This window comes from Oncorhynchus mykiss, chromosome 19 (assembly GCF_013265735.2).
Source record: "Oncorhynchus mykiss isolate Arlee chromosome 19, USDA_OmykA_1.1, whole genome shotgun sequence".
NCBI lineage: Eukaryota > Metazoa > Chordata > Actinopteri > Salmoniformes > Salmonidae > Oncorhynchus > Oncorhynchus mykiss.
In genome coordinates, this window is record NC_048583.1 from 42,484,742 (window position 1) to 42,508,655 (window position 23,914).

At 40.7% G+C, this 23,914-nt stretch overlaps 3 protein-coding genes across 6 annotated transcripts in view; 1 reads left to right on the forward strand and 2 right to left on the reverse strand.

The window, feature by feature from the left end:
• Positions 1-5,115: 5,115 nt before the first annotated feature.
• On the reverse strand, positions 5,116-7,321 carry npc2 (NPC intracellular cholesterol transporter 2). The gene is given in 5 exon segments (NM_001160676.2): positions 5,116-5,820; positions 6,028-6,200; positions 6,284-6,391; positions 6,597-6,696; positions 7,275-7,321. Coding segments are annotated over 4 exon segments (453 nt in total). The 5' UTR covers positions 6,682-6,696; positions 7,275-7,321; the 3' UTR covers positions 5,116-5,733.
• A 155-nt stretch (positions 7,322-7,476) lies between these two features.
• On the forward strand, positions 7,477-9,330 carry isca2 (iron-sulfur cluster assembly 2). 2 transcript variants are annotated; one of them, XM_021574375.2, is made up of 4 exons: positions 7,477-7,603; positions 8,044-8,224; positions 8,388-8,503; positions 8,716-9,330. In XM_021574375.2, exons 1-4 carry the CDS (start codon positions 7,524-7,526, stop codon positions 8,888-8,890), a joined length of 552 nt encoding a protein of 183 aa, XP_021430050.1. In that variant the 5' UTR covers positions 7,477-7,523; the 3' UTR covers positions 8,891-9,330. The 2 variants fall into 2 exon arrangements, with proteins under 2 accessions (XP_021430050.1, XP_021430051.1); XM_021574376.2 differs by having other exon boundaries at positions 7,479-7,603; positions 8,044-8,218; positions 8,716-9,324.
• Positions 9,331-9,716: 386 nt separating this feature from the next.
• The window catches only part of eml5 (EMAP like 5), a 67,512-nt gene continuing 53,314 nt past the window's right edge, over positions 9,717-23,914 (reverse strand). For 2 of the 3 annotated variants that reach the window (XM_021574374.2, XM_036954865.1), the window contains 28 exons: positions 23,721-23,821; positions 23,428-23,621; positions 23,036-23,147; positions 22,725-22,852; positions 21,843-21,984; positions 21,569-21,721; positions 20,808-20,939; positions 19,327-19,415; positions 18,777-18,953; positions 18,446-18,647; positions 18,157-18,283; positions 17,788-17,802; positions 17,284-17,292; positions 16,988-17,066; positions 16,495-16,624; positions 16,172-16,270; positions 15,711-15,731; positions 14,967-15,140; positions 14,628-14,836; positions 14,105-14,262; positions 13,802-13,916; positions 13,512-13,700; positions 13,151-13,323; positions 12,851-13,013; positions 12,616-12,719; positions 11,872-12,025; positions 11,250-11,350; positions 9,717-11,050 (listed from right to left, as the gene is read on the reverse strand). In XM_021574374.2, the coding sequence (XP_021430049.1) occupies positions 11,014-11,050; positions 11,250-11,350; positions 11,872-12,025; positions 12,616-12,719; positions 12,851-13,013; positions 13,151-13,323; positions 13,512-13,700; positions 13,802-13,916; positions 14,105-14,262; positions 14,628-14,836; positions 14,967-15,140; positions 15,711-15,731; positions 16,172-16,270; positions 16,495-16,624; positions 16,988-17,066; positions 17,284-17,292; positions 17,788-17,802; positions 18,157-18,283; positions 18,446-18,647; positions 18,777-18,953; positions 19,327-19,415; positions 20,808-20,939; positions 21,569-21,721; positions 21,843-21,984; positions 22,725-22,852; positions 23,036-23,147; positions 23,428-23,621; positions 23,721-23,821 (3,487 nt within the window). In that variant the 3' untranslated portion in view covers positions 9,717-11,013. The remainder of the gene's footprint in view (positions 11,051-11,249; positions 11,351-11,871; positions 12,026-12,615; positions 12,720-12,850; positions 13,014-13,150; positions 13,324-13,511; positions 13,701-13,801; positions 13,917-14,104; positions 14,263-14,627; positions 14,837-14,966; positions 15,141-15,710; positions 15,732-16,171; positions 16,271-16,494; positions 16,625-16,987; positions 17,067-17,283; positions 17,293-17,787; positions 17,803-18,156; positions 18,284-18,445; positions 18,648-18,776; positions 18,954-19,326; positions 19,416-20,807; positions 20,940-21,568; positions 21,722-21,842; positions 21,985-22,724; positions 22,853-23,035; positions 23,148-23,427; positions 23,622-23,720; positions 23,822-23,914) is intronic. The other variant, XM_036954866.1, reaches the window with a different exon arrangement.

Below are 23,914 nucleotides of genomic sequence, written 5' to 3' on the forward strand. Positions count from 1 at the left end.
AGACATCTTGGTTTTAATATCTAGCCATTGCTGTTTGACAGTACAGAAGAAGAAAGAATCCCCTCCCAAAGTACTGAGTTACAACATATTTAGCAGCCAAAAGGAAATACAGTACATGCCTAATAGCTTATTCAGACAACACAGCAGCCAGTAAAAAATAAGCAAATATCTAGAAAGTTGCACCGCACTGCAATGTAAATAAAGTCTAGGAATTGATTGTCCACAGGAACATTAACAGACTCATTCTGATCAATTATTGACACTATTTGGGAGATGACTGAGTAGAATTTAGCAATACTTGGGTCATTCCATCAAATCAGTACCTTTTGGGTAGCGTAATATACTGTATATATCTTTTTTCATCTAATTTTAACAGTCTGTCATGAAGAGCACAGGTTCAACTTAATAAATCAAGTTTTTCCCCATCTCAAAAGGTTAAATAAAGTATATGACTATAGTAAGTGCCCATTAAGTGTCAAATAAAGTAACGGGGTTGACGATTTCATCTTAAATCAGCCATAAATCCGGTTGTAACGGGGAATGGAAGCCTGCTGTGTGCAGCAGGGAGGAAATTGTCAAAGACTCCAGCCACCCAAGTCATAGACTGTTCTCTCTGCTACTGTTCTCTCTGCTACTGTTCTCTCTGCTACTGCTCTCTCTGCTACTGCACGGTAAGCTGTATTGGAGTGCCAAAAACTGAAGAGCTCGTTAACAGCTTCTACCCCCCAAGCCATAAGACTGCTGATCAGTTCATCAAATGGCTACCCAGACTATTTACATTGACCCCCTTATCTTATTCTAATCTATTCTTGTTTTTTTTGCACTGACTCTCTTGCACAAGTACACTCACTGGACTCTAACCACATACTCACACATACTAATACTGACACTCCAACAACACACACACACATATTGACGCCACACACATACATTCACCTTCCTCCACATTCGCTACTGCTACTCTCTGTTTATTATCTATGCATAGTCAATTTATCCCTACCTACATGTACACATTAACTCGACTAACCAATACCCCAGCACATTGAGTCGGTAGCAGTACCCCTGGTGTATAGCCTCGTTATTTTGATCTTATTGTGTTACTATCTTTCCTTTAGTTTATTTAGCAACATTTTTAATATTTGTTTCTATTTTTACTCTGTATTGTTGGTTAAGGGCTCATAAAGTAAGCATTTCACGTTAAGGTCTACTACACCTGTTATGTTGGGCACATGTAATACAATCTGATTTGATACAGTGCCTTGCGAAAGTATTCGGCCCCCTTGAACTTTGCGACCTTTTGCCACATTTCAGGCTTCAAACATAAAGATATAAAACTGTATTTTTTTGTGAAGAATCAACAACAAGTGGGACACAATCATGAAGTGGAACAACATTTATTTGGATATTTCAAACTTTTTTAACAAATCAAAAACTGAAAAATTGGGCGTGCAAAATTATTCAGCCCCCTTAAGTTAATACTTTGTAGCGCAACCTTTTGCTGCGATTACAGCTGTAAGTCGCTTGGGGTATGTCTCTATCAGTTTTGCACAACGAGAGACTGAAATTTTTTCCCATTCCTCCTTGCAAAACAGCTCGAGCTCAGTGAGGTTGGATGGAGAGCATTTGTGAACAGCAGTTTTCAGTTCTTTCCACATATTCTCGATTGGATTCAGGTCTGGACTTTGACTTGGCCATTCTAACACCTGGATATGTTTATTTTTGAACCATTCCATTGTAGATTTTGCTTTATGTTTTGGATCATTGTTTTGTTGGAAGACAAATCTCCATCCCAGTCTCAGGTCTTTTGCAGACTCCATCAGGTTTTCTTCAAGAATGGTCCTGTATTTGGCTCCATCCATCTTCCCATCAATTTTAACCATCTTCCCTGTCCCTGCTGAAGAAAAGCAGGCCCAAACCATGATGCTGCCACCACCATGTTTGACAGTGGGGATGGTGTGTTCAGGGTGATGAGCTGTGTTGCTTTTACACCAAACATAACGTTTTGCATTGTTGCCAAAAAGTTCAATTTTGGTTTCATCTGACCAGAGCACCTTCTTACACATGTTTGGTGTGTCTCCCAGGTGGCTTGTGGCAAACTTTAAACAACACTTTTATGGATATCTTTAAGAAATGGCTTTCTTCTTGCCACTCTTCCATAAAGGCCAGATTTGTGCAATGTACGACTGATTGTTGTCCTATGGACAGAGTCTCCCACCTCAGCTGTAGATCTCTGCAGTTCATCCAGAGTGATCATGGGCCTCTTGGCTGCATCTTTGATCAGTCTTCTCCTTGTATGAGCTGAAAGTTTAGAGGGACGGCCAGGTCTTGGTAGATTTGCAGTGGTCTGATACTCCTTCCATTTCAATATTATCGCTTGCACAGTGCTCCTTGGGATGTTTAAAGCTTGGGAAATCTTTTTGTATCCAAATCCGGCTTTAAACTTCTTCACAACAGTATCTCGGACCTGCCTGGTGTGTTCCTTGTTCTTCATGATGCTCTCTGCGCTTTTAACGGACCTCTGAGACTATCACAGTGCAGGTGCATTTATATGGAGACATGATTACACACAGGTGGATTGTATTTATCATCATTAGTCATTTAGGTCAACATTGGATCATTCAGAGATCCTCACTGAACTTCTGGAGAGAGTTTGCTGCACTGAAAGTAAAGGGGCTGAATAATTTTGCACGCCCAATTTTTCAGTTTTTGATTTGTTAAAAAAGTTTGAAATATCCAATAAATGTCGTTCCACTTCATGATTGTGTCCCACTTGTTGTTGATTCTTCACAAAAAAATACAGTTTTATATCTTTATGTTTGAAGCCTGAAATGTGGCAAAAGGTCGCAAAGTTCAAGGGGGCCGAATACTTTCGCAAGGCACTGTATGTATACTGTAGCTAAGAAAGTAATACTAAGTGTATGTTATGTAGTAAGCTGTTAGTAGCCCATGTGCCTCACCCTAATACTTTGGTCCCTTTCCCCCTCATAACTTAGCCTACTGTTCTGACTTGCTGGTGCACAAGTAGTGTATAGCCTGTTTTGGGGAAATGTAATCATAGAATATTGTAAGAGCTTTCATTGTCTGCTTATATCCGCTTTTATTTATCCCACGGTTCAGACAGCAAAAGTGCTGAACAAATAGTTATATTGACTACATCCGTCCTGTCTTGCTCATTAATGTCTTAATCGAAATTACGGATTGCCTCTTATCTGCTTGTGGTTTGCTTACATGCTGACGACACCGCTTGCGTCACGTGCGCTCGCATTGCAAAATAAATGTACACATACATGTTATTCCATTGTTGCACCCACACTGCTCGCGTGCATTGTCGTAGTCAGACACTAAAATAGAACTTGATTCTATTTGTGACACTTGAAGTCCTGCCTCTCCCATCTCCTCGTTGGTTTTTAGGAGCATTTATGATTGAAAGATGAACTGAGGTCCACACTCCAGTCCAGTTGGTTGTGGTAATGCACCTTAAAGTTGGTTGTCAATCGTCATATAAAGTCTAAAAAGAAGAAGCCTGGAGGAGAGATTACTAAAAACAAACTCAGTTTACTGTTTTATCTGTGGATTAATTGCCAGAGTAAAGGACCTTGTGCATTTCAGGTAAAATAACAATCCAATGTTTATATCCCAGGACAAATTAGCTAGCAACAGCAAGCTAACAAGCTAAATTGCCATAAATGTTTAATGTTTTTCGCCTGTCCCCAAATTAATATAATTGGTTCAGAGTTTGTTTTGATATTTCAACCTGCGTGTCCTGATCGCGTCTGGTGTGGGTGGACAAAATCAACTTGCGCTTGATGGCGCGTGCGGTCTGGTCAGCATGTTATGCCATAGTCTGTACATCTACATTTTCAGTATAAATCACATTTGTTTAAGTAAGTCAGCCATATCAGCTATGCTTTTTTTTAAAGGCAGTAAATGAGGCTGAATTAACTGTTTCGCTGCCAGATAAGGCTCCACCAGGTGTAGCAGTGGTAAGGATTCACTCTATGATTCTGAAAAGAAAGCCCTGCTGTTAGGACAGCTTTATGTAGGCCCTAACAGTTTGTGGGCACCGTTTGTCACTGTTATAGTGCAACTAATGTATAATTTAGTGTTGTGTAGTGGGTTTGCTGGCATGCATCTAAAAATGTTTTGGGGAGTTTGCTCCACCAAGATTGACATGCTAAAATCGCCACTGATGTTAGCTAATCCTTCCCCTAATCATAACCCTTTTAGCTAACCATTCCCTTAACCTTAATCCTTTAACCTAACTCCTAACCTTAACACTAGCTAACGTTATCATTAGCCAACTAGCCACCTTTCACAACAACAAATTGGAATTCCTAACATATTGTATGAATTGCAATTAACATATTGTATGAAATGGATGATGGACATCCACCAATTAATACATACCATACGAAATATAAAATGTAGTGTATCAGATTTACGTACAGGATAATCTGAAATGCGCTGAGATCAGGTTGGTTCCCCAATCAAAATTTACATTTGGTCTATCATTTTACAGCAAGAAATGTGGAAAATTCAAATTCAAAATGTGGAAAAAGTCAAGAGGGGTGTGAATACTTTCTGAAAGCACTGTACACACACACACACACACACACACTGCTGCTTCTATGCTTTATTTGTTTTTACTCTTGTTGTCTATCCTGATGCCTAGTCAGTTTACCCTGCCTTTATGTAAATATCTACCTCAAATATCTTGAACCCCGGCCTATTGATCTTGTACTCCCTGTATATAGCTTCATTCTGGTGTATTTTATTCCTCGTGTTACTATTTAACTCTGCATTGCTGGGAAAGGCTTTTAAGCAGGCATTTCACAGTAAAGTCTACACCTGTTGTAGTCGGTGCATGTGACAAATAAAATGTTCAGTGTTTCTTTTGAAAACATTTTTTAAAGGAATAGTTTCACAAAATTAAAAATGAGAGTTCAGTTCAAGTAAGATGAATCACTAATCACATTAAATAATCATCTTCAGAAATTAGCTTTACAATGATGGTGAGAACTTGGAGAAATGTTGAGTTTATGTGGGTTAAAATCTTCCTATAAGTCACAGAGGGTACACAGTGGGTACACAGAGGGACATGACAAATGCTGAATTGTCACTTTAGCAAGTCTTTATTCATATTAAAAGTCAGATTTATTGAATGTTCATTCTAGTTTATTTTAAAAGGGCACTTCATTTATAACAGGCTTTCACAAATCAACATTGGTGCACAATTTCTACTTAAAATATATAAAGGGATGCAAAAGGTAGCCAGGTAGCCTAGTGGTTAGAGACTTGGGCCAGTAACCAAAAGGTTGCTAGTTTGAATCCCTTAGCCAACAAGGTGAAAAAACCTCAGGAGGAGTTTGGATATGCAAAAAACACATTTCCAATTCACACATGTATATAATACACACATGTACATGTATGGAATTGGAAAAATATAAGCACCCACAGTTATTAGGTACTCATTTGGTGGAATGACCCACTTATGCATTTATGAGTAAACAGTCAGCCACAACATTTCAAAATGCCTGTATGGGAAGTTAAGTTTTAAAATGACTGAAAAAGCTACAGTATACATTTAAAACCTACAGAATCAATACTTAAAAATCAGAATTCTTAAATTATAGAATAATTTATGAAATGTGTATGTGGGTTATTCTCAGTTTAAGCAGTTCACATTAGAATCCCTTTTTAAAAATTCCCTTCAGGTGGTACTGCAGACAAATCTCAGCTTACGATCTGGACTGGGAACTTTATGCAGAACAAGTCTTTGCCAGTGTCATCTCTCAGCTCCCATTCAACAACCAGCTTGATCTAGAAATTAAGACAAATTGAGATTTTGTCCAGTATTGGAGACATTGGATCAGTAATGCACACAAAAGCTTCCCTTTTAATCAACATCTTTGAGGCTACCTTTTTATACTTTAAGGTCACATTGAGGAAATGAAAAGAGGAACATCTTGTTTTCAGCATTCTCAAGAGCATAAAAATGGTGTGTTCAATTATTTCAGGCATACTTACAGAGGGGTACTCAGACTTCACAGGAAGCTGAGTCACATAGTGATAGCTCTGTGCCTTTTGAATGGGGCACTCGATCCCAGACTTGCAGCCATCTTCAATGGGGATGGGGAATGGGATGGGAACGCCAGCAATCACACCGTGGACAATTGCTTTACTCGTCTGGCTCTCAACCGCTAAACAAAACAGGCACACGAGGGATTAACAAAAATGGCACATTTACTTTGAATGAACAAACATCTGTTGATGATGTACTTACCACTGTTGAATGTCACATTGACAGCATAGGCCTGTCCTTTATGGAGCTCACATGGTTGTTTAGGACAAGGTTGGATGTCAACAATCACCACTTTACCAACATCAGAGCCTGGAGAGAACATAAGACAGATTCCATTGTCACTCATTCTAGTAATGAAACCAGGCCAAAGATTCACACCTTGTAAAATCTGTAATTTTGGTACACTACCCTTGTAACTAATAGGTTATACATCATCACCTGACAAGATTATCAAACCAGTCAGTAAATTAAATAAGTTTTCATCAAAGTGCCAAGACCTCGAATCAAAACTTACCACAATCTGCAAATTTCACAGGTTCTGCGCAGGTGAGAGCAATAAGGGAGAACAGAACAATGATGGAAGCAGCATGAAAATCCATTACTGCAATCTGGCCCTGAAAGAAGTTAGAGAAAGATTCTTACAGCTGCCGTTTCAAAAACTTGAATGACTACAAGTTAGGAAAGCACAGAGACCAGAGCCATATATAGCCATACAGACCGTCTCAACAAGCAAATTCAGTGAGCAAAAGTATTCTAAGTTCATTCAATCATATGATTCGTGTGACTAGTACTAGATGTCTACTTAACTAGCGAACTCAGCCTGAGAGGGATATACTACAAAGCAGGATTAATGAGTTAACCAATTTACTTTGATAAACAACCAGAAATAACTATTCATTTTCTGGTCTATTAAGAAAGCAACGTTTAGATATGCGTTTTTGGTTGTTGAGTCAATTAGAGCGTTCTCATTATTATGCTAATCTTCCTAAAAAAAATAAAGTTATTTCAGAATATTTGGCTAAATTAGTTGGTTTAAATCATTGATCTTGCTTTTTAGTGTTATTGTGACGTCTACAGTAACAAATAAACATGCACTAGCTAACTACCTTTCCATCTTCGTTTGGTGAATATACACCGATATAATATTTAGTGAAAAATATATATTAGGCGAACAAAACTTTTAGATACAGACCTCTCTTCTATGCTTCAGGTGTAGGCTCACAGACACTCCTTACTTCCTTGTCACGAGAAAATGACGTGTATTTACGGTGGTGGAATATTCAATGTTCGCTGACTGGCATGGAAAGTAACGAATCAGATGTTTTATATATTGCAAGAGTAGGCGATTCTTATGACGTTATAAAACAGACGTTTTCCTAACCAATCGTTTTGCGTCTCTTGATCTGACACCGCAGTTTCCATTGGGGGCGGCTTTCGTAGAATGTTATGGAAGATGTTTTTCGTACTACGGCGAGGAGCAATGTTGAGTGCCACAAAGACAACGTCATGGACCCTTGCTAGGTATACAATGGGTATTGGAATATAAAGGAATTGCTTAAGAAGGCATATAAACAACTTAATTATATCGACAAGACCACTGTCTTCATATTGCAAAGAAGAACAGCGTAGCTAGCTAACGTTAACTATTAGCTTTACATTGGCTATCACTGTGGGGTCAAGCTTAACTTACGTCAGCTAGTTGAATATAATTTTGATTGCTGTTGAATTTTTTTTGTCATATCTAATCAGACAAATTTGTTGGACTTAGTCAACACTCTATGTATATTGCTTTAACGTTAATTACAATTGGTTATATTCAGCTGCCATGAATCGCTGAGCCTTTACATGACCCACTCCTTACACCCAAGTAGTAGTAGCCAGTAACGTTACCTGTCAGTGTAAAGTTAGGCCTTATGAATCAATATTGTAGGCATAGAGTTGCATTACTTTTTTTCTTTCAGGGCCTCATTTCCCCTTCTCACCCATGTGGGCCAACCACTATTGCTGAGATGTCCCCAAAGTTCTCAACCTCTCTACACAAGTCTCTCACGCTTGAGCAGCAAATCAGCCCAGGAGAAAACAGCAGAGTCCAGTCCAGTTGAAGAGAAAGTATACCTCAGTGCATCATGTGTTAAGGTTAGGGTAATTATTCACACAAAGTATATATTGTACTCTATAAACAGTATAATGTAACTTCTTATTTAAATCCATCCCCATATGTGTGGGCTATTAAGCTCTAGTGTCTTTCTGGATACTCCACATGTCAAATACTGACCTAATTACCCTTTTCTCTGTCTGTCTTCAGAGGCTAAGAGAGATCATGGATAAGGGACAGTACCTGAGAATACAGGTGGAAGGGGGAGGCTGCTCTGGATTCCAGTACAAGTTTGTCATTGACAGTACCAGGAACGAGGAGGACAAGTAATTGTCATTGATTAATCTGTCGCTCTGTTGTCATTCAAGAGTCCACTCGTTACTGCTGCATGCCATTCATTCAGTTCATCAATAAGACAATTATTTGTAGTAACACAATCATTGTTATCTGACCATATCTGTTTATCTCTTTGTCCTCGATCCCTTCCAACACCCTTTTTTTATCCATTCTATACTCTTTCTCCCCCTCTCTCTCTCAGGGTGTTTGAGCAAGGAGGGGTAGGGGTCATTGTGGACCAAGACAGCCTGGAGTTTGTGAAAGGCTCTACACTGGACTATACTCAGGAGCTGATTCGCTCCTCCTTCCAGATGCTGAAAAACCCTCAGGCAGACCATGGCTGCTCATGCGGAACCTCCTTCTCAGTCAAGTTATGAGACTCTGGGTCTGAGACTTGCAGCTTTCAACCCCTCCATCCCTCACTAAGTCATAATGTAGGCATTTTATTTAAAATTCTATATTCAGAAACCGGGTGTTCACAGGTGAATAAGTTATTCCACAATTCACAGATGATCCTCATAACAACTCTGCAACTGACAACATTTAAAGAATGCTGTAGCCTATTTTTTGGGAAAGTATGCTTGGTTACAAATTTAACAAAGTGGATAAGAATCAGATGTGCTGGATGTATTTACAAATTGATGGATTGGTTTTCAGTGTTCTGTTTCACTACGATATTAAAAAATATGTTATATTGGTTATATATTTATACTGAATGAAGATTATGCTTTGGAGTAGTTTGAATGTAAAAGACTGCATCCCATAAAGAATGTAGGTCATGTCTCTATGAATAAAACTGTCAAAATGACAGCAAATGTATTTGTCTTGGAATCAAATTAATGCAGTTCAATTTAGGTCATGATGTATTTACTAAGTAAATTGGGAGCTTTCTGATTACATCAAAATGATGAAAGAGCAGCTACTGTGGGAAGTGTGGCCAGTCACAGATAGGTACCAACTATCATAAGGCATTACCATTTCAAAATTGTTTTGGAACATCAAAATGTTAGTGAATGATTAGTGAATTTCTCATTCTTAATAGGTGTGTCCAGAGTAGATGGGCTATCATGTCAACATAGTTTGATTATCAAGCTCATCAAACCCTCAAATTCACATAGCTTAGATCGCTGGGTGTATGCAAATAGGATTGATATAGGTTGTTGATTGAGTTAGTACCCCATGCCTGATAAAGAACTTATGTTGTCAATCTTTTTGTTTTTTATTAAAATTTGATTTAAGAAAGATTTCACAAAAAATATACAAAACAATATCTTTACAAATGATATTTACATTGATGTAATGTAAATCAAAATATGCAGTAAACACATTTAATCAATTTAACAGAATTATCATAAAACGAGGGAAAACATTTTGCATCTTTCATATTTTCTATTTACTCAGTTACATTCCAGTTGAGCAATATATCTGGTTACGAGAAACATAAGCCTATATCCTTGTAAAAATAGCCACTCCCTTTTAAACGTATATCAATATGTATGCTCTTAATAATGTTACGCCATAGCAGCACACTGAAAAGTGATCAAAAGGAGAAATGCAACAGTGCATTGAAACATTTTCAGCTTTTTTCCTTTGTTTTTTTGAGGAATTTGGTTGGACAGGGAATCGGGGATTGTCTTTTGATAAGCCATGCATTCCCATTACACACATACACAAAACCTCAAACAACTATACACACACATTGTATGTTATGGAGGGTTACTGCACAAGCTAAAAGATCACTACATTTGAATCAATATGGTCACACACTGCTGGGGGTTTGAGGTTCAACCAGTGGACAACACGGTCAAATACACAAACCATCAGGGTAACACAGTGACCAGGTCGGGTGTACAGTGCATAGTATGCTTTGGCATGCTGACATCCAGGACATAACTGCGGATGTTACATTCATGAAGAAGGCCACAGGAGTTTAAATAATTTGTAAAAATAAATAGGAAAACAAGAACTTGTATTAGTCAAAAGAAAAATGAAATTATATAAAACAAACATCAAACCACTCCAAACCTCATCAGTCACTCAGAAGGAGATTAAGGCTAAATTAGTTTGCTACAAGTTTTAAAAATTGCATTTTCATCAGTCACACTAACTCCTGCCAACTGGCAAAACTGCCATTTAGAACATTGACACAAATACTCATACTAAAAATAAATAATCATCACCATCAAAATCATGTGCAGGTGATATGAAAGGAAGTTTTACAACTGTGATGTGATGTTTTGGAGGAATATTTTGCAACGGTAGTGGTATGATGTCTTCCACCTCGTGGAATAACAATCAGGGCTTATGCTGTAGTGTAGATGAGGCTCACACTGATGCCCCGAGTGTTGAGGCAATGAGTCCTGTTTACTAGATGTGTAGTTATCCCACAGCGGAGTAGAACGGTTTCTTCTCTCTGAATAGGCATGCTGGGAAAAGCCCATGCAGACCCCTGGACTGGACACAGTGGTGGATGGATGATGTGTCACTCCAGGTGTGCCTCTCAGTGAGGGGCATGGATGCACCTCCAGACAAATAGGCTGCAGAGGACACAGAAAAGGGAGAGGAAAGACATTTATTAACAGTCAGCGGTGTAACACTAAGGCATTTCATACAATATTCAAATGTTTATTTAATTGTCAATTGCTACAATGAACTTAAAACAACACTAATGGCAATGTTGTAAAATGGAGACATAGTTTCAGAGGAATACTGTACTGATAGAAAGTGGAGTTCTACCTTCTATCGTCCCCACCAGCACTAATGACGAAGCGATCCCCACTTGTGAAGCGAATATTAGTCAAGTGGGCTGAGTGGCCCAGAAAGCGTTTGTGTTTGGCCTGCAGAGAACAATACGTGTGTTATTAAAATGGCTTCCTCAAAATAACTGTAGCTGAGCATAATTTAGACAGATAATAGATGCATAGGTTAGGTGGAACTGTAGTTACAGTATATCATAATGGTCAATAACATACACACCAACATTACAGAGACACATGAATGGTACACATGAAACCACAAACATAAGCCTGAATCACATTAGTGATAAAATAAATACCTCCATTCATGTCAATGCTGAATGCTACCATAAGTCAAAGTGAATATGTAGGCAACTGTACAATATGATACAATTCGCGAGTCATATTTAACATGCTATAATCAATCCAACAAGTATTAGCAGTTATAAACAATTAACAGTATTTCATTTTTGTAAGTGACGTATATAAATAGAGCTCACTATTCTATGGCAGCAATGTGTGAATTTATAGTTTTCTTGGATTGATGAGGCACAAATATCAAACAGAATTCAATATTCACACAGAGACACAGGTCAGCATCATAGAACACAGATTATACTTACAAACTTTTCTGGACATGGAAAGTCAAACAGCTTTACCATTCCAAAGTCATCGCCTGTGACGATATTCAGGCCAGAGTGGGAAACACAGGCACATGTGACGTCTGCTTTGTCAGTGTTACGGGACCAGATCCCCACAACCTCATCCCCCAGGACACTTGCCAGACAGTGAGACATTACATGTTAGTTAGACAGGAAGTAACTCCAATGATCATGTGGTGCTTTGACTTTGTGTAACCTAGGGGTTCCCCAATTTTTGTTGAGTTCAGGCAATCATTTTGTATGATCTTCTGTGTAGAAAAGAACATTATAATGAATTATGTTATTTCCCCCCCCCCCAGTCTGATTTAGTGCCTGGTCAGCTCCACTCTGTTCTAATGAGTCCTATGCGGCTTGTGGGCATTGTAGAGGGACACGTGTGTTTCTGAGAGTCGTATCTTTCCGTGATGGGGTAATAATATTTTGTAGCTTAAACCGTTCAAAAGATAGAGCCACATTTGTGGGAAGAAAAGAGAAACTGTTTTGTTTACTGACGTAACCCTGGTTCTAAGAACCAAGTGCGATTTTTAAAATGTAATTTCAGAGTTTCTCTTGTGACCCCATTTTCAAATCAGGCGACCCCACGTGGGGTCGTGGCCCCCAGTTTGGGAAACACTAGGGTAACCCCTGTGTCCCCAGTACTGGTTTCATATGGCCCTGTCAGTAGTGAGATTACTATGGAGACCCCAACATAAAACACACACTCACCTTGTCCATGTGGCCCAGGTTATCCTGTCTATGACTGACTGCTCTGTGACATGCTTTCCAGATGGCACCTCGTACACCAGCCGCTTGTAAGCACCAGTCGATATCTGTTGGAGTAATAGTAAACAATAGTCAAATAATACATTAAAACATGATCATTGTGAGTCTTGATTTCATATTGGAGAGTTAATATGCATTTACACAAACAATCATAGATACACAGATCTCGTGCCTCTACCTGAACATAGCAGCTGTCTGCAGAGAAGTCCATCTGCATGACAAAGCTGGGGATGTCCCTGCAGCAGTTAATACGGTTGAGTTGTGGTCCAAGCGTCAGGTCGTAGAAGTCAACCGCACTCTCACTGGAGCCCACTGCCAAGTAGCGTGAATCTGGACTGAACCTGAGGAAGAAACAGGTTCAGTTCAAAATGTGTCCTCTGAGACTTATTACAACAAAGAGAAGAACACTCAGTACACTCATGAAGGATGAGTTTCCCCCATAAAAGGCTCTGGGTGATTTTGAGAGGGATTCCCCCACCTGATATCTTGGATGGGAGAGCGGCGGTCCCTCTTCTTGCCCCAGATCTTGAGTGAGGTGACCAGCAGGATAATGAACTCTCCATTCTTCATGCCAATGGCCACCATGTCCCCCTCGGGGCTGTAGGCCACCGTACGAGCTGGGTGTCCCAGGTTCACCTTGTTTAGCATCTTCTGTTACCCCAAAAAAGATTCAACATAGAGAAAGTCAACACACAAGGTTCTTCTAGTGTCTCACATACAACACATTAGCAGAATCAAGTACAATACATCTGTAAGAAAGATTCCATCAAATTAAGTTAGCTCTTTATAAACTGAGACTAGCTGGCTGGCTAACAAGTCATAGTAAAGGGGCTCCTGACCTTCTCTGGGATGTCCCACAGCCTCACAGTGCCATCCTCTGCAGCAGAAAGGAACACGTCCCGTGTGGGATGGGTGCCAACACCCCAGATCGGACCATCCATGTGGCCGTTCACCAGGATGTTGCACGCTGCATTCTTTTCCCCCACCTCAATGATCTCAGCATTCCGGGTTCCTACCAGAATTTTACCCTAGAACAGCAACAAGGGAAATGTGGATGATGAATACAAATATAGACTTGCATGGCTCATTAGCCTATTCTTTATACCCACTGGATGGTGGAATGTCCCACCTTTACTCTGCATACGGAGCGCACACAGTCTATGATCTGTCCCGTCTCCAGGCGAAAGGCTCGGCAGCGCTTCAGCTCCTGGTCCCACAGCTTCAGAGCACCTCCTTCCTTTGACCTGTAGGGGGCACCAAACACAACACTGTTGCTGTATACTGAAATCTGAGTTTCCATTCAAGTTTCATACTCTCAGTCCTCTATATGTTTATGTAGAAAACTTTGATTAATTAATCCAAGTCAGTTCATTGATTTCACACGACTAACAGCAGTGGTAGCTGGTACAGTGAGGAGAGGAGCAATACTTACGGTCTTTCCTTGCCTCCCGTAACGATGAGGCCATCTCTTAGTGTGGTGTACATGGTGAATACAGGCCCTGTGTGGGCTTTAGCCACTACTCTCACTAGAATGTGCTCCTTCCACACACACACATCCCCACTAATGGTACCTGTAAATGTCAAGTTATTCTGAAACAAAAAAAAACAAACCTGCACTAATCTTGTGACCTAAAAGAGCAGAGGAGCATTGCACAGACAATCAATCAGTATAAGAATCAATTAAATTGCATCGTTAACCCTATTCAATAGGCTTTATACATATAATTACAACATGTATCATATCTGTACACTGTTGTCATACCATTGAAATGAAAGGTAGATTATATTTTTAAAAGTTTTCAACATTAATTCAAGTTAACATTCATAAGATTATACATAAAATAAAGTATAAATACATCTTAATAATAAGTACAATGCCAAATACATTCTAAGTATACATGTTCCATAGGGAAACTGCAAATGGCAGTAACATAGAGAGTGGGGAATGGACTTACAGCTCCAAATGCTACAGAGAGCATGGTCTGCATGCGGGCGTCCTCTATGGAACTCATCACACCCTTCTTGCACAGCAGAGCCCGGCCCGCGAGCGTCCAGAACCTCACATGTTTTATCCCAACAGAAACAAACTGGGTGTCCGAGTCCGGACGGAACTCTGCCACAAAGATCCGTTGAGTGTGACCTGACCGGCTGGCCACTTTGGCACCTTAAAAATAATGGTGCATTGATATAAGCTCTGTAGGGGACCTATCTCCCTGTATTCATTGCAGCTGGGCACTAACAGGTGCACCCTGATAAGGTGAAAAACCTGTAATGAGTTGGTGTGAGGTATTTACCTTCTTGCCACTTCCAGATGGTAATGGTGTGTTCTGGGTCCAGACCCACAGACAGCAGCAGCTTCCCAGTGGCACTGAAGCTGACCGAGCAGACACCCCGGGAGTGGAAACAGCGCAGCACAGACAGCGTCTGCTTGTTCATGGCATCCCACACATGGATGGAGGGCGACGTGGCTGAGGGAGGGAACAACAGCAGTGTAGATTCAAGCTTCATGTATGCTGGATGAAAAGAGCCAGAAAATTTAGGCCCCAACTAAATCCACAAATGATGAAATTCAATGACTATGACTTCTTTTAAATATGAGGTTTTTACATTTGTCGGACCATATGACATAAGTTATAATGGATATTGAATATCAATGGTACATTCATATAAAAAAACTTGTTTTGAATTGAGTACCAATGTAAGTGGGGGTCAAACAAGAGCTACAGGGCTACAAGCAACTGAAGCAATCAAGCAAGTTTGTGTGAGATGCACACCTGCCCTTCCCATCTAACCCACTAGGTCGCAGTCTATTAATATAACACACTGTGGATGTAGTAGAAGGTTAACTGGAAAGCTGTCAATCAATATTATCTATGAAGAAGAGAAAGCTATTCTCAATCTACCATAAGAAAACATCATCAAGGATCTTTTCAAAATTATATATTTTTTTCCACTAGTGCACCAATACACTCTCAGTCAGAACAACATCCTCTGCTGTCTGGGACAAACCAAAACTATTGAAATGGCGAAGTTCTTACCTGACATATCACCAGTATCACCTGTATGGAACAAATGTAAAGATGGATGAAATAATAGGAAGATCAATGGCACTAGTAAAACTCTAAAACACTATTTTACGCAGTCCAAGTGTTAATAAGAATATTGACAGAATACTGTATTGTAGTAGTTTTCCTCATAAAGAGCTAACATGTGCATGGGAATTGTACAAGGACCTCCCACATGCAGCTTTTGATTCACTCTTTAGAGACTGTTTACATAGTATGTGTTTTTGGTAGGTTTCTGTGGATTGCAAGGCACACAGCAAGCATGCATGATAATTACTCTTTTATTCAACTGTGTGAAGTTTGCGACTATGCAGGTAAGTTGCATCAGAGCACAGATAGGGGGAGGGGGGGGGGGGGTACAGTAACCCCCCAGTAGAACACACAGTTACAGCACATAGGGAAGATAACATGAGGTCAACCTCTCACAAACATACCTACTTGGCCAGTTGCCACCACGTTGGGGAATTTGGGGTGTTGATTGATAGTCAGGCACAGAATGTCATCACTATGTTCTATATAGAAGCTTTGGCAGGCTGCAAGGAAACACATACACACAGGCACGCGCACGCAACAACGTGCACACGCCATGCACACACACACAAATATGTGAATTGACATCCCTCGTAAGAACAGTAAAGGACAATCAACATGTTTAGGATTTCAAAGAACAGCATTAAGGCTCATTCAACAATACTGTAAAACCCTCTTCAGATGAACACAACTCGGCTCATCCCTTCTCTACTCCAACCCCTCCCACCTGTGGTTAAGTTGAGGACGATACCGACAGAAGCTGTGTGGTAGATGATATCCGTCCCCTCATTCAGGTAGTGGACGTTGTTGCGGCAGTCATTGCCCCGGTAACCAAAAACCAGATCCAGCACCAGGTCCTGCAGAAGAGTTATGAAAGGGTCAGGATCAAAATCATCTCTATGACAACTGAGGGAGATGAGACCAATGTATTTTTGAAGGTACAGCAGCGCATCAGGAGCATGTGCTTCCTCAAGATGTGATTATGGTTAAATTATGGTCCCTGAAGAGGATGTCTGGAGTGGACAAAGCAGAACACAGTTCTTGACTCTAAATTATTGCATTACCAAAACAATGACCAACCCAATTTGCTGCATGACAAATACTAATGCAAAAATCGAATTTGATGAGATATGTGGGTTAATGTAGGTTGCATCAATAGCTAACATCCATAAAATATTATTTGAATGGGTGTGTTAGTCCTAAGGTAACACCAGTCTCACCTCAATGGGCCGCTTCTTCTTGCCCACATTGTTGGTCTGCAGCTTCTCAGGCTGTGGCAACGCCCTGCTAACAGGAGGTCTGAAACAGACAGCTGGAATAATAGGAGCTACTGTGTATGACCCCATCGGCCCCTCAATCTTTCTCAAGTCAAAGATCCAAAATACAAGTCAAGACCTTTATGAATCATGTATTTGGAGAAGACGTTTCTTGAGCTATAAGTGCTCAATAAGTGAAATGTGGGTCTGAAATATTCAATCAGAAGAAGTTAATATGGAACATAGGGTATGTGTCTTACCTTGACCCTCTTCCATGGCAGCAATAACAAAGACAAATGGAACATGAGAACAGGGGTTCTGACAGCACAGCGTTCACAGCTGCCCCACCGACACAGAAGCATAACACAACACTGACAAGGCAGCCACTGAGGACATAAAATACACCCCATTCAGCGCCACGGAGTATCTATAACAACCAGCACCTTTAGCATCTTTATGATAATCACTAACTGGCACCCACAGATGCTGCATGGGTTGTCAAACCATAGTGTGAAGCAGACATACTTATTATTATAAACTCTTCCACACAGGTCACGAAACAGACAAATGTTTCCAAAAACCCAAGTAAAGACGTTCTGTACGGCTTATTTGGACCATAGTTTCCGTAAAAGACCATAGATTAACATGCTTTATCAATTGAGATTTGAGATATTTGATATTGAGATATCTCAGGGTATATATTGTGCCTAGCAAGAGGTACATTTCCCTAAAGTAATGGGGATGTCTTGTGTAAAGTCTCTTACCTGATTACCCCCTGCCTTCAAGTAGAATGAAAGAGGAGAGCAGGACAGACAGAGACAGAGGGACAGCCATTGAAGAGAGAAGAAGAGAGAGGTGAGGTTATCCTCTAAGGGACAGTATGAATTTACGTAAAGGCAAAAAAAAGAAACGTGATTGAGGGAATCTGGATTTACACAAATTGGGTGTATCACTTTGACATATTATGAGATTCCAATTGGATTTTCTTTCACTACACCTCGTTTCAGTTTAAACTGATTGTCTTAAATATTTTGTGTCCATCATGTGCCCAATAAAGAAAGCCTCAAATGGAAAATACATGAAAAAGAGATTTGAACCCGTGGGTGTCTCTCCACAGCCCTGTGGACTGTTACCTCTCGTCCACAGATGGCTCCTTCAGCTGCAAGTGGGGTTTGACCCCAGTCATGGGTCGCACGTTGGTGGATAAGGCCTTGATGGTGTAGTTCATCTCATTCTCCCTCGTCACATCACTGTCATAACCTGGCCAATGACAGAAAAGATAAAGATACTAGATCAGAACACATGCTGCCTTTTGTACCATCTATGAGAGGCTAAACATAATAAAATATTAGAGGGAGGCTATCTATATCAGTAGAAAGTGACTATATGATGACTTGTGTGTATTTGTGTTTCATTTCTCACCCCCATCATCCTCGCTCTCGATGTCCGACTCTTCACTATCACAATGTCTGGCTTCCCTGTGCCCCTCGGCCTCGTGAGTCCAGATCATGAGGCATGTGTCACCCCCACCAACTGTCACCAGGAGACCATCGTCATGCGTCCACCGCACGTTAGTCACATGGGTGCTATGGGCCACATAGCGCTTGAACTTTGCATACTTTCCCTGTGGGCAGAAGTAACATCAAGTTAAAATAACATTGTTTTAACATTAGCATTAACATAACAGTGTAAATGTTTTACATTCTAGTAAGGGCAATGAGAAGACATGAATAGATAATTATAAGTGCCTTACCTTGACAGGATACCTGAATAGCTTGACGTATCCCAGATCATCCCCCGTTGCTAGCACGTTTCTGTTGTTGCTAAGGCAGGCAGTGGTCACCTCGGTAACCTCACTGACCACAGGCCAGATCCCCTCACAGGACGTCCCGAGAACACAGGTCCATGTGCTCCAGTCTATCTTCTCTACCTGAAGGAGCGGACCAGGAGAGAGGAGAGGAAGGGTGGAAGGGTGGTGAGGTGGACAACAGTGGTTCCTATGAGATGTGACACCAGCCTGACAGCATCTATGATACCTAACCCCTATGTCTTAATGACCCCCCCGTGCCTCAAAAGGTGTTTGAACATCACACAGTATAAAGAGGCCCTAAAAACAAACACTATCCCATTTCCATTGCCAGAATTAGAATGATGCTGGAGAAAAATGGGCTGTGTTAATGCTTGAGTGCCCTTACCACGCTGTCCTGTGACATCTCGGGGGAAAAAGTAGGCCAGCCCCACTATAGCCACGACAACGCCATGGGCCATGGCAGGCAGCAGTGTATGTGATGTGCTGTGCTTACCTCTGTAGCAGGAATGGTCTGCTTCTTTCCCCGTGGAGCTTCGAAAAATAACTGTTCTTTAGCACCAGTGTTCACTTGCAGTAGTTTTCCTGTGAATGAGAGAACACAGTTAAGACTGAATCTGATATTAAATTAACCCTTTTGTGGTTTATAGTAGGGTCGTTCCACAAAATGAGTGCCTTTTGCGTCCCTTTGATATTTTAAGTAGAAATTGTGCACAAATATAACATTTTAAAAGCCTGTTATATTAAATTAATTGCACTCATCAAGAATTCAATCAATCACATTTTTATATGAATAAAGGCTTACTACAGTGCCAAAATTCAGCATTTTGACTTGTCCCTCCGCCAACCCTGTGTCACTTCTAGGACGATTTCAACCCACTTAATACAAAAACGTCTCCAAGTTTTCACCATCATTGTAAAGCCCTCATTATTTTGTTTTCTGAAAATGATTATTCATTTCATGTGATTAGTCATTCATTTACGTCTGTCCCTCATTTTAAGATCAACCCTATTACTTGAACGGAACTCTCATTTTAATATGGTGAAACTATTCATTTAAAAAAAATGTTTCAAAAGAAACATTTAACATCTAATAGTCAAATCATAATGTAATAGCAGGTGAGCTGAATCTACTCTTTCTGGCCATTATCTGTCCCCTGGGCACAGACTTCAGTTCAACATCTAGTTTTGATTTACATTTGGTTGAGTTGTCAACTAACTTGAATTCAACATGAGATCAACAAAACATAAAATGTCACCATGTCATTGGATTAAGGTTAAAAGTTGGGTAAAAAAAGAAAAGAAATGTACTTAAGGCTTTTCACAAATCCAATCAGTTTTCCACGTAGATCCAATGTCATTTTACCCACTGGGTGGTGTTTTGTGCTGGAAAACTGAGCGGATCGAGCGTTGCTCTTCAACTCTGTTACCCATAGATAGAAAGGCTAGAAATATTTGAGCAATTACATTTCTTTGAGGACGCTTGCATTCAGTTGCCACTCCCTGTTGCACACAACAAGCTTCCATTCCTCCTCTCATGAGGGGATTTATAGCTGATTTAAGATGAAATCATCAACCCTCCTAAGGTCAACCCTGTTACTTTATTTGGCACTTGATAGGCACTTAATATAGCCATTTTTTTTATTTAACCTCTTCAGATGGAAAAACTTGTTTTTTATGAGGTTGAACATGTGCTCTTTATGTCAGAAAGCTCAAATGAGGTGAAATCAAAAGATTTTACACTTCTCAAAAGGCACTGTATCGGTGGAACAACCCAGTAGCATTATCATTCAGTTATCATACTTGGAATAACAAAAACGACTATTCCTTTACCTAGATGTTTAAAATGGATGTCCACACATTGTGAATGAGCCAACAATAAGAATAGCCTGAAATACAATGGCATTGGTCCAGGTCAACTTTCACCTGCAAAGGTCACTGCCACAATCAGTGTAGTTGTTAGACGAACATGTTTACCTCTCTTGTCCCAGTCCAGATGGGTGATGTAGTTGAGGGACCCCTTGCACACCCCCACCCTCTTGCTGCTCATCACATTATAGATGTCCACAAAGCTGTCAACAGACGCCACCGCCAGGTACTTCCCTGCACCTGTGTAAACACAGCAGCCATGTTTCAAAAGGGTTTCCTTTTCTGTTGTTACAAGTCTGTCAGGCCTTCTGGTCAGCAGCCAAGATAACAACACACATTAAATCAACTCTGACAACAAACAGTACTCCATATTTACAGTATGTATATGGTCGTCACAATTCTTTAGAATAATAAAACTACTATCTGCCAACACATTGAACAGTGTATAAGAGTGCAGACGTCTATATTGTATAGAGAAGCAATTAGAAGCACTATCAGTTATGTGTTGGGAAACTGGATCCTTAGCATTGTAGATTAAGGTTAACTGGACATGAGATAGAGAGTTTAGTTTCTAGCTCTCACTTTATCCTCCCCCACTACTCTCTTCCCACTCAGACAGACTGTGTCTCTCCCTGCCTGGCCTTGTTACATACATCAGTGTATTTGGGTCAAGCCTGCAGCAATACCTCTTCTCACAGCAGGGGGAAAATATGAATACCTGGCCATATCTCATATATTTTTTCTCTTTCTTTTTAAGACAAAGTAATTTTTTACACTTTGTCTTTCTTTCTTCAGGAAAGAATATGGAGGGAATTTGTAGGGCTGGAGGGATGAGTGGAGGGAGGGATGGAGGGAGGACAATGTCTGACCTGGTGAGAAGCGTATGTCTGAGATGATATCCTTGCGGTGTTGGAAGGACACTAGGTCCTCCAGGGTGTCTGCGTTGACGATGAGAAAGCTTCCGTCGTTCAGGCCCACTGCCAGGGCCTTGCCCTCAGGGGAGAAGCAGCAGCAGCGCCCCCCTATGGAGGAGGTCAGTTAGTACCTCAGAGAATGCACCTAATGACTATAAGAATACACCACAGAAAGGGAAAAAAGGAAGTGAATGAATGTAGCATAGACCTTTCTATTTGAGTGACTCACCTTTCTTGAGCTTGCGTACAGCCAGCATACAGTGGCTGGGGGACAGGTCCCATATGCGCAGGGTTTTGTCATCGCTGACAGTGGCACAGAGAGGGAGATGGGGATGAGTGGCCAGGCCCCATACCTCACCCTCCATGTGACCCTGTGGACCCATCAAATAGACAATACCATTCACTCAGTGCAACTCAATTCAATCTAATCAAGGTACGACAGAGAGGGGTTAGGAACCACATTTTATATCTTCTAACATAAAATATTTGATACACATAGCACCCATGTAAAATAAATACATGGACTACATGTCTAGCACAGTGTAGCATTTTGCACAATGAAAATCAATGGAGGAGCCGAGCAGACAGAAGCGTCAGAGCTCATTCCATATGTTTCTGTTGCTCGGCTTCACCCATAAGAAATTGCTAATTTGCTCTAGAGCATTTCACAAGAAAATCAATAATATTAGCTCTGGGTTTCCTATGGGTCAAATGAGGCCTGGGGAGATAGTAGAAGCACTTGTCTTTGCAAAATGAACTTACAAAATTAAAAGACTGCAGGGCTCATTCATCAGTATTATAAACAGTTTCTGCAACGTTACGCCATGTACTGTACAGTATAACATAGTTCTACAATGGTTTCCAGTGAAGAGACAGTTCCCCTCACTGCCAGTCTCTCAGTACAACCTTCAACCCAAAATAATGTGCCCCCAGCTGACACCTTCATTACTGACACCTCATTGGCTCCCACCTAACCAAGCTACAAAAACCAGGCTGCCACATCCCTGCCAGCCTCAGTTAAGCACAGCTGGTGCCTGTCGTGTGTGCTGTTCATTGTGACAGATTGTTGACTTTATAATGACACTGTATGTAACACTCTGTATCCGCTCACCTGGACCAGCAAGGTGATGGGTCCACTCTTATCCACCTCCAGAATCTCTCCGTTCTTTGTCCCCACCAGTATATAACCATGACCAAGTGATATGGCACGTATGGAAGGGTTGTCCTCCAACAGTAACCCTATAGAGTGAATTATTGGATAAGGACTTTCATTTAACCAGGGGCAGAGGAAGCAATCTTCATTAAAGCTAAATGGATTGAGTGTTTAAATGGATTTCCACTGAATGATTCCTTTGGCGTTGGAGCTATGAGCCCAGTATGTAACGTGATTGGCTTCACAGCAGTGATAGGGTGACCTTTTACCTTTGGAGCCTGGAGCGAGGACTGCTCTCTTGATGGCGTACGTCTTGAGGCATCTCTCAAAGGTGTCATCCCACAGAGCCACTATGCCGTCCTTCCCTCCTGTCACAAATCCCTACAGAGTGGGACATAACGAGAGAACAGGAGATAGATTAGAATATCTCTTCTTTAATCACTCACATAGCATCATTGTATAAAACTGACATCTGAAAGAATACAATCCTACTCTATTCATTGACAATACTACACCATCAGAATAGTAATGGCAAAAACAAAGAGAGAAACAGCGAGAGGGGAAGAAAGAAAGAGAGACACAGAGACAGAGAGAGAGGTGTCATCTCTATTTCACATTTCAAATGGCCAGTGTTTAAACCCCTTCCTTTCCCTTCCAGTACCTTCTCCAGGGCGTGCATACTGAAGACTGGGCCATCATGGGCTTTGACTGTCTTTACCAGGAACATGTCTCTCCAGATACAGATGTCTCCTGTGCACGTCCCTGAGAACACCATCTCCTCTGTCCAGCCATACACAGCACACATCATTGTCTCGGTCTTCCCCATATTGCCCTTACGCCCGATCAGACCACCACCTGAAAGAGAGGTTGTGTCATTAACTCACATGACAACACATCACATCATTCTTTGAGACATTGCTGAGTCAACTTTTGTTTAACTTTGCGGTCTCTTACCTGCTTTATGCCAGAACTTCATATGCTTTACCCCTGCTGTGATGAGCTTGTCTGAACAGTATGGATTAATTTTTATGACAAAAATCTTATCCTTGCTTCCCCTAAAAAATGATTGAAAACATTGCATTAATTCCATTGCACAAAAATACATGGATCTGAAATAGAAGTGGAATAAACTTAGAAGAAAGTTAGTG

Bases quoted from the DNA above. Each gene is read 5' to 3' on its own strand.
- isca2 (XM_021574375.2), top strand. From the start codon at position 7,524: ATGTTATGGAAGATGTTTTTCGTACTACGGCGAGGAGCAATGTTGAGT. The intron at 8,225-8,387 runs GTAATTATTCAC...GTCTGTCTTCAG, and splicing joins CATCATGTGTTAAGGTTAGG to AGGCTAAGAGAGATCATGGA. The intron at 8,504-8,715 runs GTAATTGTCATT...TCTCTCTCTCAG, and splicing joins ACCAGGAACGAGGAGGACAA to GGTGTTTGAGCAAGGAGGGG.